This window comes from Pituophis catenifer, unplaced genomic scaffold, assembly GCF_029215685.1.
Source record: "Pituophis catenifer annectens isolate HBS135680 unplaced genomic scaffold, rPitCat1.0.hap2 SCAF_9, whole genome shotgun sequence".
Classification (NCBI taxonomy): Eukaryota; Metazoa; Chordata; class Lepidosauria; order Squamata; family Colubridae; genus Pituophis; species Pituophis catenifer.
The window spans coordinates 10,755,733-10,768,058 of NW_027256889.1; the positions used below are offsets into that span (position 1 = coordinate 10,755,733).

The 12,326-nt window shown below is 41.2% G+C and overlaps 1 protein-coding gene across 1 annotated transcript in view; it reads left to right on the plus strand.

The window, feature by feature from the left end:
* The window catches only part of KDM1A (lysine demethylase 1A), a 31,705-nt gene extending 24,243 nt beyond the window's left edge, over positions 1-7,462 (plus strand). Inside the window, exons 14-20 of the mRNA XM_070949637.1 lie at positions 621-732; positions 1,519-1,651; positions 2,754-2,941; positions 3,189-3,303; positions 3,942-4,069; positions 4,995-5,141; positions 6,865-7,462. Of these exons, the coding sequence (XP_070805738.1) occupies positions 621-732; positions 1,519-1,651; positions 2,754-2,941; positions 3,189-3,303; positions 3,942-4,069; positions 4,995-5,141; positions 6,865-7,050 (1,009 nt within the window). The 3' untranslated portion in view covers positions 7,051-7,462. The remainder of the gene's footprint in view (positions 1-620; positions 733-1,518; positions 1,652-2,753; positions 2,942-3,188; positions 3,304-3,941; positions 4,070-4,994; positions 5,142-6,864) is intronic.
* The last annotated feature ends 4,864 nt before the right edge of the window (positions 7,463-12,326 follow it).

The following is a 12,326-nucleotide window of genomic DNA, read 5'->3' on the forward strand; positions in this document are numbered from 1 at the left end:
TCTTACGAAGGAGACTGGATGTTTTATGCTGATGGTCAAATAGATCAATGAACTAATTGCAAAGGAAGACTACATTGATGTTTAATCTACAAGTACATTAATAAATTGTGCTACAATTATAATGCCGATAAATGCAATCAGAAGAGTTGCAGATTCCTTTGAAGAAGTTTTCACTTCAATTCAAATGCAATGAATTAGATTTTAAAAATTGATTTTTATCTCATGTGAGAACTCCCTTGTTCTGTAAAATTCTCTCCTACATGGTCATCTTGCTAGGGAATAGCAATGAAGAACTAATCCAGTACTCAGATTTCTTGCCAGTATTATTCATACTAATTCATAAAGAATAAGAAGTTTTTAATATAGGTGGCCCTCCTTTAGCAGTTGCTTCGTTTAATAATCATTCAGTTACATAACCATTTTATGGCCAATCCTCCTATTTACAATCTACAGATTAATCTCTATTGCCTTGCAAAATAATTAAGAACATTTTTTTTAGATTAGCTTTGGGTGCAGGACATTTAAGTAACACTGTTAAAAGTTTAAGGAAGAAAAAATGATGAGAGCATATACTCAGTGTTTTGTTTTGTTTGGTTTTGTTTCCTCTCAAAAATGTGCAGCGATGTGTATTTATCTTCAAGGGACAGGCAGATTCTTGATTGGCATTTTGCAAATCTTGAATTTGCAAATGCCACACCACTTTCCACTTTGTCATTGAAGCATTGGGACCAGGTAACTATTCTTTTCCCTCCCCCCCATACTAAAATTTCAATGGGGCTAAATGAATAAACACAAATGTCAGGGGAATTGAAGCATTCTCCTCCACCGAAGTGTACAAGTGATACAGCGAGTAACAAGGCTAAAGCTAAAATTCAGAAAATTCAGCCACAGGTTTGCATGTGCTGCACTAAGTTGAACTGATCTTGCACAAGCAATCCAAAAGGAAAAGTAGGAAAATGAATACTGTGATGACTTTTAAACATTAGATGTAACTGGCCTGAAGAACTATTGTCGTAGCCCCACATAGCTATTCTCCATCAGCAAATTCAAATTAGAGGCACCTGGATTATCCAGAAAAAACATCAAGTGATAAATACTATAATTTACTTGATAAATACTTCTGAATTTTTACAGGGGGGGTACAAAATTTAAAAAGAACATGGAGGGGAAGAGAAGACAAGTAGAATCACTCTCTTGTTTGCCAAAACAGGAACGACTATGCTCTTAATGATGGAAAGCTAGGGAGGAGGGATTTAATTGGGCAGTCCCCACAATTTCTGAATGTTGGGAGACTCAAGGTTGGAGAAAGTTTGACCTGGACTCTGTAACAACAGATAGATGGACTTCTTCTCCCATTGGCTGCCTATATTCAAGCAGTATCCTTTTGGCCTGTCACCCATGGAAATTACTCACTTCCTTTACCCGTAGAGAACATGGAACAATATGAGGGAGAAATTACTGACTTGTTACAAATGCTTTGTACTGATGGGTTTTCTAAATCTTCTCCCCCCATTTCAGGATGATGATTTTGAATTCACAGGCAGTCATCTGACTGTGAGGAATGGCTATTCTTGCGTGCCTGTGGCTCTGGCAGAAGGATTAGATATCAAACTGAATACAGCCGTTCGGCAGGTTCGCTATACCGCTTCAGGTAAGCAAAACTTAAGAGTTCTCTCTGATTATCCTGTTGGCTCAAATGCCTCTTTTGGTATTGTCTTCAGGCAAGAGCCCTGGCTGGATTTGAACACATGTTCACACACACACGCTCGGAGGTTGTATTTTCTGTGGTTGCAAAACTGATATACAAACCTGTTTTTCTCATGGATCTCCCAAAATAAATAAATGCAAAAAAGGGAACGGTCAGATAATGGATGCACGTATGGATGCAAAATTAATATTGAATAGACTAAAGTATTTTTATTTATGGTGAACTAATAAGTATTAGCAAAAAGTAAGAAGTCTGAAATAGGCCAACTTGTTTGCACAGGAAGTCAAGATGTGCAAGTAAAATATGGTGCACTTGCTTGGCATTATTGAAAGCTTAGTAGAAAGTAAGAGGTAGAATTAGTAGAAAATAATAAAACTTCTGAAGTGGTTTTAGACAAGGATAATCAGGGATGTAGTGGCTCAGTGGCTAAGACGCTGAGCTTGTCAACTGAAAGGTCAGCAGTTCGAATCCCTAGTGCCGCATAATGGGGTGAGCTCCCATTACTTATCCCAGCTTCTGCCAATCTAGCAGTTTGAAAGCACGTAAAAATGCAAGTAGAAAAATAGGGACCACCTTTGGTGGGCAGGTAACAGCGTTCCATGCGCCTTTGGGGTTTAGTCATGCCAGCCACATGACCACGGAGATGTCTTCGGACAGCGCTGGCTTTTCGGCTTTGAAACTGAGATGAGCAACACCCCCTAGAGTCGGGAACGACTAGCACATATGTGCATGGGGAACCTTTACCTTTACCTTAATCTGGTTCCAGTGGGACAGGCATTTTTGGCTGAAACAAGGAAATCAAATTAGGTTTAAATCTTTGCAATGCCACAGTGTTGTATTGGCCAAGTCACATGGAAAAATTTTCAACTAAAAGAACTCTAGATGGGAATCATGGCATTGAGAACTAGTAGAATTAGAAACCATTTAATTTTTAGAAGCAATGAACTGAAAACAGAGAGGCACTTAGGCACTTAATTCAGCCATTTATTCTCCCTCCATCATTTCCTCACATGACAGTCTCTTTTTTTCTCCATTGTTTCACTAGGATGTGAAGTTATAGCTGTCAATACTCGTTCTACTAGTCAGACTTTTATTTATAAGTGTGACGCCGTGTTGTGTACCCTTCCCTTGGGAGTGCTGAAGCAGCAGCCTCCAGCAGTCCAGTTCGTTCCTCCTCTTCCGGAGTGGAAGACATCAGCTGTACAGAGAATGGGATTTGGAAACCTTAACAAGGTAATATGAAAAGCATGAAGACTGTTTATTTAGCATAACTGGTCAACTTGTGCATGGTCAGCGTGACTATGCTTGTGGTCTTATCTATGAAAAAGGCAAAACACCTTTATCAATACCTGAAGTATTTCCTGCAAGAATAAAAAAGGCATACCTTTTTTGAAGTTCTGTCATCTGTTAAACCTAAACTTAAATTCCTAAAGTAGGAATACTTTAATTGCCGTTCATGTTTTCCTCCTTTGCTTAATAGGTTGTTCTGTGTTTTGATCGCGTGTTTTGGGATCCGAGTGTGAATTTGTTCGGCCATGTCGGCAGTACGACGGCGAGCAGAGGAGAGCTTTTCCTGTTTTGGAATCTTTACAAAGGTAGTTGTGTGAAGGCGTGTAACATTCTCATGTTCCAAGGAGCAAACTTGAATCCCAGAATACATAAGGTCCCATACCGGGATTCTAAACTAAGTGCTCAAAGTCCATAAAATATTAAACATTGATACTTGTTTAAAGATTGAGTACAAATTTATTGAGCTTCATTTTAAGAACTGTGGAGCCTGCAAACCTGAGAAGTTTGAAGTGGCAGTAAATTTAGGACATGCAAGGGAGGTCTTCAGGTTGCATTGGCCTCAACGGAAAGAAACAGAACTATATTAAGTGAAAAGTGGTTTCTTGATCCCTGAACAACTCTCATTGGCTCCCTGACCCTCCATAACTGGGAACGCCAATGTCAGCCAATGTTTCAGCATGCACTTTTGGCATAGTACGAGAGCTTTTCTTAAATCTTTCTTTTTTGGACAGACCTGATTGAACAAAATAGATCTAAGTTTAGCTGCTTTCAAGTCATTGGCCTATTCGGCATCATCATAAGACCATCTTAACTTCAACCGTTTACATAGCTAGGAAATCTGTTTCATTTCTCGGCTGTTTGCAAACATTCACAAGGTGGGTGGCGTTAACATCTCTTGGACTTGCTGTCTGTTAATGCCCCATTAACTTCTTTCCCTAAACAGCACCAATCCTTCTGGCTTTGGTGGCAGGAGAAGCAGCAGGAATTATGGAGAACATCAGCGATGATGTCATTGTTGGACGCTGCCTTGCTATCCTCAAGGGTATTTTTGGCAGCAGCGCTGTCCCCCAGGTATTGTATCCTTTATAATGCAGAAAGTTCTGTGTGATGCGTAGCTTAGAAGCCTTTTGCCTACATGGTTCCCCGTCTGTCCATCATAGCAAAGCACTGCAGCGTCCTTCAAGGGATATAGCAATATATACCACTTTACAGCCCTCTCTAAGTGGTTTACAGAGTCAGCCTATTGCACCCAACAATCTGGGTTCTCATTTTACTGACCTCAGAAGAATGGAAGGCTGAGTCAACCTTGAGTCTGGTGAGATTCAAACTGCCAAATTGCAGGCAGGCAGCAGAAATAGCCTGCAGTACTGCATTCTAACCACTGCGCCACCGTGGCTCATTTGCTTCATTAACACAGCCAACTTTGCATAGCCTTAATCTTCTGAGATGTATAATATAAAACAGGCAGGGACTGGTTCGAAAAAGTTATTTTGATTTCACCACCCTCTGCTATCAAGTGCAAAGAGTTCTCCGGGGCTGGGAATTCCCTTCTCTGCTTCATGTTTTATGGATCTAAAGAAAAGTCCTGGTTGTGGAATAGTCCATATTTTAAATGGTTTAATACCATCCTCATTGCTGTATGTTGTTAATTTGATCAGTTTTGAGGTCTTAGAGCAAGAGGAAAGTGAAAAATCCTAACAGTCCATGATTATGGCTTGGCAAATGTCTCCTTTCCATTTTGCATTCTTTGTGAAGGAGGTTGTTGACAGCAATCTTACCCCATTGCTTGTCCTCTCTTGGGTGTTAAGGAATCTTAAACCTTTTGTGTAGGAACCTCAGAACTTTTCAGGTTTTTGCTGCTTGCAAGACTTTTACATTTTGTTGTAAGCTTGATTTTCCTATTCATCCATTCTCACCCAACCCTTATCCCAAGGACTTCATAAAAGCCTTACTTTGGCAGCGTTCCCATTGAATTTCTCTTCTGCTTGTCTCTCAGCCCAAAGAGACGGTGGTTTCTCGATGGCGGGCTGATCCCTGGGCCCGAGGCTCTTATTCCTATGTAGCAGCTGGTTCTTCAGGAAACGATTATGATTTGATGGCTCAGCCAATTACTCCTGGACCAGCCATTCCAGGAGCTCCCCAGGTGAGTCTAAAACAACCTTTTGAAGAATAGCCAAGTGTAACCATATGTTGCTAGGATGTGACTAGCATAAGGAAGCCAGCGACTTGGGCTTAATCACTTCCAGTGATGTATTTTACTTACTTGAAATAGGTGCAGATTTGCTTCTTTACATGGCTAATGAGGGGGGATGAAGTTGCCTTTATGGTCTTACCTCAGTTTCTCTTCAGGAGAGTCCACATAGCCCTTGACTTAGGACCACAACTGAGCCCCAAATTTCTATTGCTAAGCAAGGCAGTTGTTCATTTTATTTATCAAATTTCTTGGCCACTTAAGTGAGTTTTCCCCATTTTATGACATAGTTAAGTGAGTCACTGCAATTGTTAGTGAATCATGTCATTAAGTGAATCTGGTTTCCTCCATTGACTTTGCATGTCGGAAACCAACTGGGAAGGTCACAAATGTTGAACACCAAGGCAGTGTAATTGTCATAAATACATGCCACTTGCCAAGGGCCCAGATATGATCCCGTGACCGTGGCAAGCTGCAACCGTCATGTGAAAAACAGCTATAAGTCACTTTCTGGAGTGCTTTTGTAACTTTGAATGGTCACTAAATGAAGGGTTGTAAATTGAAAACTACTTGTACTGTTTTCTACTTGAGTCCTTGGATCAACTTCCCCCTCTTCCAACCATAACAACTTTTGAGTTCATATTAATTAGATGCAGCCAAACTTAGGGTTGTCTTGTCCCTAGAAGTCATCTGTACTCTGCTCTGCAACCTTACAACACTCCACTAGAAGATAGTAAGCTGGGTAATTTCTGTGTTGGGGAAAACCCAGCCATTGCCTCATACTGTATGGATCAGGCCATCATGCTAAACAGCCGTGTTTTATGTATGTATTGCAACTGTGTTTTGTTAAGTAAGGGGGATGGGGTTTGAATGAACTCGGGCATTAAGGAATCAAGGAATTATGCCATGTGGGAACAAAGAAAGAGATTGTACTCACATGGGGCCTCTAGGAGTGCTGTGTTAGTCTATGATGGCAGAAAAATTAGGTATTTGGTGGCATCTTTTCCAACTAACAAACATTTTATTAACTGGCATCAGCTTTCATGATTTGTAACTCAAATACACAAGGTGGCTAGAGCAATATTTCTCAGCCTTGGTGACTGAAGGTACGTGAAGTTCAACTTCCAGAATTTTCCAGCCAGCATGCCGGCTGGGGAATTCTGGGAATTGAAGCCCATGCCATCTTCAAGCTGCCAAAGTTGAGAAATACTGGGCTAGACTAATGTAGAATTTAAGGCTTTGGTGTAGGGCTCTGGGTAAATTCCAGAAGGAAGATGGCAGGCTGAATGTCTGTCATCCTGTGGAGGCTGACGTTTGTTATTTGGTTTGGAAGCCAGTTATGAGTCCCCACATCTTCCAACCATGCTTTAAAAAGTTTCTGATCTCATCATGTTTCGAGGTTCACCATTATCATTTGCTAAATTTAAAATCTCATTTTTGTATCAGAGGAATATTATTTTCCTTTGCCTTCTTCATCTGTGAAATAAATGTGTGACACAACTTTGCAATTCTTATTGCTGCTTCTGCAAAATTTGCAAATTATTCTCCCATCTAGTTTCCATTTCTGGGGACTTCACTAAAAACAAAACTGCCTGACCATCTTTATTTCACCAGAGCCCCATTACCTTCCTCAGAGGGTCTCAAGTCATTGCCCACTGCTCTTTTTCCCCCCCAGCCAATTCCTCGCCTCTTCTTTGCTGGAGAACATACAATTCGTAACTACCCAGCGACAGTTCATGGAGCGCTGCTAAGTGGCCTAAGAGAAGCTGGGCGTATTGCAGACCAGTTTCTTGGTGCGATGTACACTCTCCCTCGCCAAACGACCCCTGCGGCAACAGCACAACAGACACCTCCTATGTGAAGATGCCAATGCTAGAAACGGTGCAGTGGGCTCAGAATCCTTGGCATGGACTGTTACAAGCAAGTGGAATTGTGTTCTGTAGCACTACCCCTTGGAGGGCTTAATCCAGAAGTTGGAAAACATCTGACCCAATGGAGAAGCCCTTTGAAGGTATCCATCATTTGAAAATGCTGCTCTCGATTTGCCAGCCCAATTCAGGCCCAGCAGAGTAGTGTTCATACTACTCAGAAAATAAACTGAGCCTCTCTCTCTCTCTCTCTTGAGTTGGAGCATTTTAGGTACATATGTGGTTTTGGTTAACTTTCTTCCTATGGTTCTTGTAAGATAGCTGTTAGTAATTAAGGTAAGTTCGTTTTACATGGATTTGGCTTAGAAAGCAAAAATAAAATCTTTTTAATTTTTTTTTTAAAAACTCCCAATGTGTTCTTTTTTTGTTTGAGGATGGCATGCTGTTGTGTTGTGGGGTCATTGGTGCTCTCCGAGTCTGGTTGTTTTCTTGCAAACATTTCATTATCCAATGAGCACTGATAATATTACCTAGTTGGGTAATGAAACGTCTGCAAGAAAAAAACGATCAAGCTCAGAGGGCCCCACAGTTCAACCTCGAGCTACAAATAGTCTCTTCTATTGGGTTTCCTTTGTTGGTTTAAAACGTTAAAAAAAAAAACTCCAACTATGGACCCAATATGTTACACGGAAGGAGCTGAATTTTCTTTCCCCGTGGAAGAAGCAAAAGGACTTTTCTGTCTCACAAGTTGCATTAACATACAAATAATTTTATTGATTATGTACTGCAGAACAGATAGCATTAGTCAGAAGATAACATGCGGACAAAAAAAATGTATTTAAACATAGCATGCAGACTCATTGCTCTGTGTAACCGGCAGGTTCCCACTGCCTGCTGTCCAGTGCATAGGCGAGTTTGGGAGGTGAACGAATGGGGAGCCTTTCCCCAGCCAGCATGCTAGTACTCGAGGGCTTCCTTGTGGGTCAGGGGGAGCATGACCTGGATAGTGCTGGTCATTGGCTGAGCATGTGGCGGGCTGGGAGCCGAGGCGCTCGAGTGGGCTTAAATTGCACTTGCTTTTTTTTTTTCCCTTCCCCTTCCCCTGAAAAGGCATAGAAGGCAGGCGATGCCCATCTGCCTTAGAACACATAACATTGTCTGGCTTCTGCAATCCCTTTTCCACCCCGTCCGGACATTTAGCAAATAGAAAAAATATATTTTCATCTCTTAAAAATACATTCCACAGAAGTTGAAGGATTCTCAAGTGTTTCATACGGCAGGAAGACCAACATGCCTCTCCCTTTGTGCAGGTATGGAAGGCGGATTTGGGGCTTCCAACAGCCACAAAAAAAAAAAAAAAAAAAAAGTAATTCCTTTGGTCTCTAACCAAGAAGACAAAAGAAGGGGAGAACTTCTGCACAGCAGTCTCTCCCTGCTCTTTTCCTTCGTTGGCCATCAAGTTGGGCTTTTAACTAGAGCAGCAAAACGCAGCCTCCTCGTTACGTAAATGTGAGTGGGCAAGGGAAGGGGCATCATTTCAGTGCTTCAGGGGCACTGCCCTTCTGCTGCATACATACATGCGGGGGGGGGGTCTTTCTGACCAACCCTATGGCTAAAACCCTAAGTTCTTGGCACTCAGATATCAGCATTTTATCACTAAGTCAGTCTTGCCTCTTAATGGCATACTGAAGTACGAAGCGAAGTATGCTGAGTACTGTCTACTCTGGCTGGCAGCAGCTTGCATACAGTCTCAGGAAGTCAGGACTTTGTGCATACAAAACTCTGATTGGTCAACAAAATGCCTGGCTCTCGGATCAGAGCTGCAATGTTGCTTCAGCAGTGATAGGAAAGGAGCAAGAACAGGTCATGTCCTTGTTAAGAAGCTCCTGGTGGGAGAAGTTGCATGTTTTTTAAGTTTCTTGAGTTAAAAGAAAGAGAAGAAAATTCACGTGCATCAAATACAATTACAATGCTGCATTATTTTTTGTTCCTTTTTTTAAAAAACAACCCACAATTTTTCAGCATCTGAAAGTCTGGGGGTGGGGGAGAGGGATTCCCTATGGTAGTTACATCTTACAGTTTAAAACACAAATTAATTAATTCACCCCAAACATTGGCAAAATATTTACAAATACACTTTACAGTTGTTTTTCGATAAAAGTGTGCAAGCTGAGCCAATCTTCATGAAATCCTCACTTGTGTTCACAACTACAATCAGCTCTTATTGCACCTCAGGGTTAGCCATTCTATAGGGTTTAGAATCCTGATTTTACGCAGCCATTCACTGAATAACCCTCCTTCCCCTCTCTGGCAATAAGGATTATTTATTGCTTTACATCTAGTTTAATATAAGATTATTGATGGGGAATTGCAAAACTGAGAATGGAAAGTCGATTCCCTGATATATAACAGCGAAGACATGGTCTTAATATTTAATTAGGGGAAATATATTTCTTCTGCAGAATCTGATTTCTCCCTGTCCCCCCAAAATCCCTAATAAGGATTAATACGGTAGCTATCAATTCAATGGATTTTGTAAATACAGAGAGCAGAAGAAAACAAGGACAGATTTATGTCCCAAACTGGTCTCAGAAAAACCTACTTTTCTTCCCAGCTGTTCAAGTATATGCTAAGGTAGGGGTGCCCAACCTTGACCACTTTTAAGATCTATGGACTTCAATTCCCAGAATTCCCCAATCAGCTGGCTGGGGAATTCTGGGAGTTGAAGTCCATAGGTCTTAAAAGTAGCCAACCTTGGACAACCCTTGTTCTAAAGCCTATGAAATGGAAACAGATCATACCCACACCCCCAAAATAAAGACTGCAGTAGTGAGCCAGAGCTGTTGGCAACTTGATAGAGCTAGGAAGGAAGGAAGAACTGAGAGGGTCTCTACTAGGGGTATACAAACACTTATACTGGGGCTTGGACAAGTTACCTGAAGACAGCTCATTTTTCACTAGTGAAAGCTACACAGTTGTGAGGTTACAGAGTTAACTGAAGTAATCTTGGAGGGGGAAAAGAGATTGTCTCTGCCTTGTTGAGTTAAAGATTGAAAATCAACCCTTTCAGGGGCTGTGTTTGCATGTCATAGTAAACTGACATCAACACGATGAACCTGGTTCCCGAATTAAGCTATTTTCTGCAATTGGACAATGCACTGAACCGTAATTTAATCCAGGGGTTTGCAAATGGGAGTTGAGCCAGCCCAGTAAGGAAAGGATTCACATCTTTTTAGAAAAAAGAGTTATAATCTTTTTAACAAAATCAGTCTAGCACAGGTAGACGGATTAAAATTTATTCTGCACCTTTGCTCTTCCCTTCCTCTGTATGCCGCAAAGTTTATGACTGCCTCTGATATGCGGGCTGACAATAATTCAAAGTAAGCGGAACATTTATTTCTTGCTGAACCCTACCCTCAAGTTAAATCAATTATTGGGAGAGGATCTCTCAAAAAATTCATTTATTGTTTTTAGGAAATCACTGAAAAAATGGAAAATCCCTGAACTTGGATCCAAAGAGACTTGGATCACACAACACCCTCAGCCCAACCAACCACCATCAAGTTTAAGACTAACTGAGCTTTGCATGCCACTAAATGGTGCTAAGCTTTGCATAATTGACTGGGTTAAGTTATCTAGTGGGGCTGCGGTTGATGAGGTACGAATGGAAAACGACCACATGTTAGCCTACAATGTTAGCTGATTGAGGAACAGTAACACCTGAAATTCAGTGGTTAAAAGGAATATGCTTTAGGGAAGGAATTGAAACACCCTGTAGGAACCGGAGTCCTTAGAAAGAGAGTTAAATGCTGCAATTCCCGCCTGGCACTGCAGCATCTCTGACCCAATTGAAGGAATGGCTCAAATAGCAGCAGAATCATTGCAGGTTTAATTTTCAAGTAGCCTGAGATCAAGAAGAATGGAACTGTTTAGATCATGTTTTATACGTTAAAGTGCTTTTTTTTAAATGCATGGTGGAATGGCTTCTTTTGGGAGGGATGGAGGGGTTGTTTAAAAAAAACATCCTTTTTTTTTGGGATTAATCCACAAGCCTCATCTTATTACTAGATCAGGCACACAAAGCACACACCCAAAAAAAAACCCTTATTAAAATGGCTACTACAGGTTGGTTTACCACACAGACCAAATAAGACTTTCATGTAAACTTGGCACCCATCAACGGACACAAATCGATTTAAGTTTTTTTTTTCCCCCTTCAGTCCCCACCCCCCATTCCCACAAGCTGGAAGACTAGCCAAAAATTGAAGAATTAAAAATAGTGTTACATTATGGACAACCATCCAAAAAGTGCTGGAACGTGAAATAAAGGCTTATTAGATCTTTAAAAAAGAGGGGCAAAATTTGGCAACCACTCTTTTGGTGGTACTCCATCAAAGGCTGAGCCGGTAACTTAGTAGGGATGTGACGTATAACTTCAGAATTGCCTTTAGCCGATTGAAGTAACCCTGGTTATGCAAATACAAAGCGCAGAAACGTAGTTTTGGAAGGAAGGCATTCGGTCTCTGGAGTACCTCCTCAGATTTCCCTTTATTTTGCTACAAGAACCAGCACTGACACCCTTTTTATAAGCCAAACCAGCAGTAGGTTGCCTCAGATTCAGGTCTGAATCCCTAGCAGATGGTAGCCCACAAAGGTTCCTTAACATGCCTTAGGCTTCCTAGACTTTTTGCAACAAAAACCGAAAACCTCTGCACCTCCTTTTATTCCTGTTGCACTGCAGAAAACGTGACATGCAAAACGGGAGAAGCTAGGAGCTTCCACAACGAGCATCGGTTTAGGTTCAAAATATTACAAGGTAAAGAGATAAATGCTCTTCGTGGTTCCAGAACCTGGTTAGTGTTGAAACCCTCAAAGGCTACCTAAAAGGCTGGTTTTTCAACAGAAATGAAGGAATGTCAACACTTGGTGGTGTTCCTATGACATGTGCCCCCACCTGGGGCCCCGTTCTGGTCATGCATGACTTTTTAAATAAAGTCTGATTGTGTTATTCAAATCCTTGTTTGACGTAAAGCAGAACTTTGTACATGCAGCATACTCTGGCTATAATCTCCTGTTTCTGTAAGTCTTAACATGCTAACAACTCCAGGCATGGCTGCCACAGGAAGTCCAAGCTTTTCATTAAACTCGTATGCGGTGGGAGTAAGATGGCAAGGAACACAAGCACTTATCTATGAAAGAGACACATGGAGATGTGGGCTCTTTTCTCTTGAGCAAAGATATTCCAATGGAATTTCCTCTTCTGTATGGT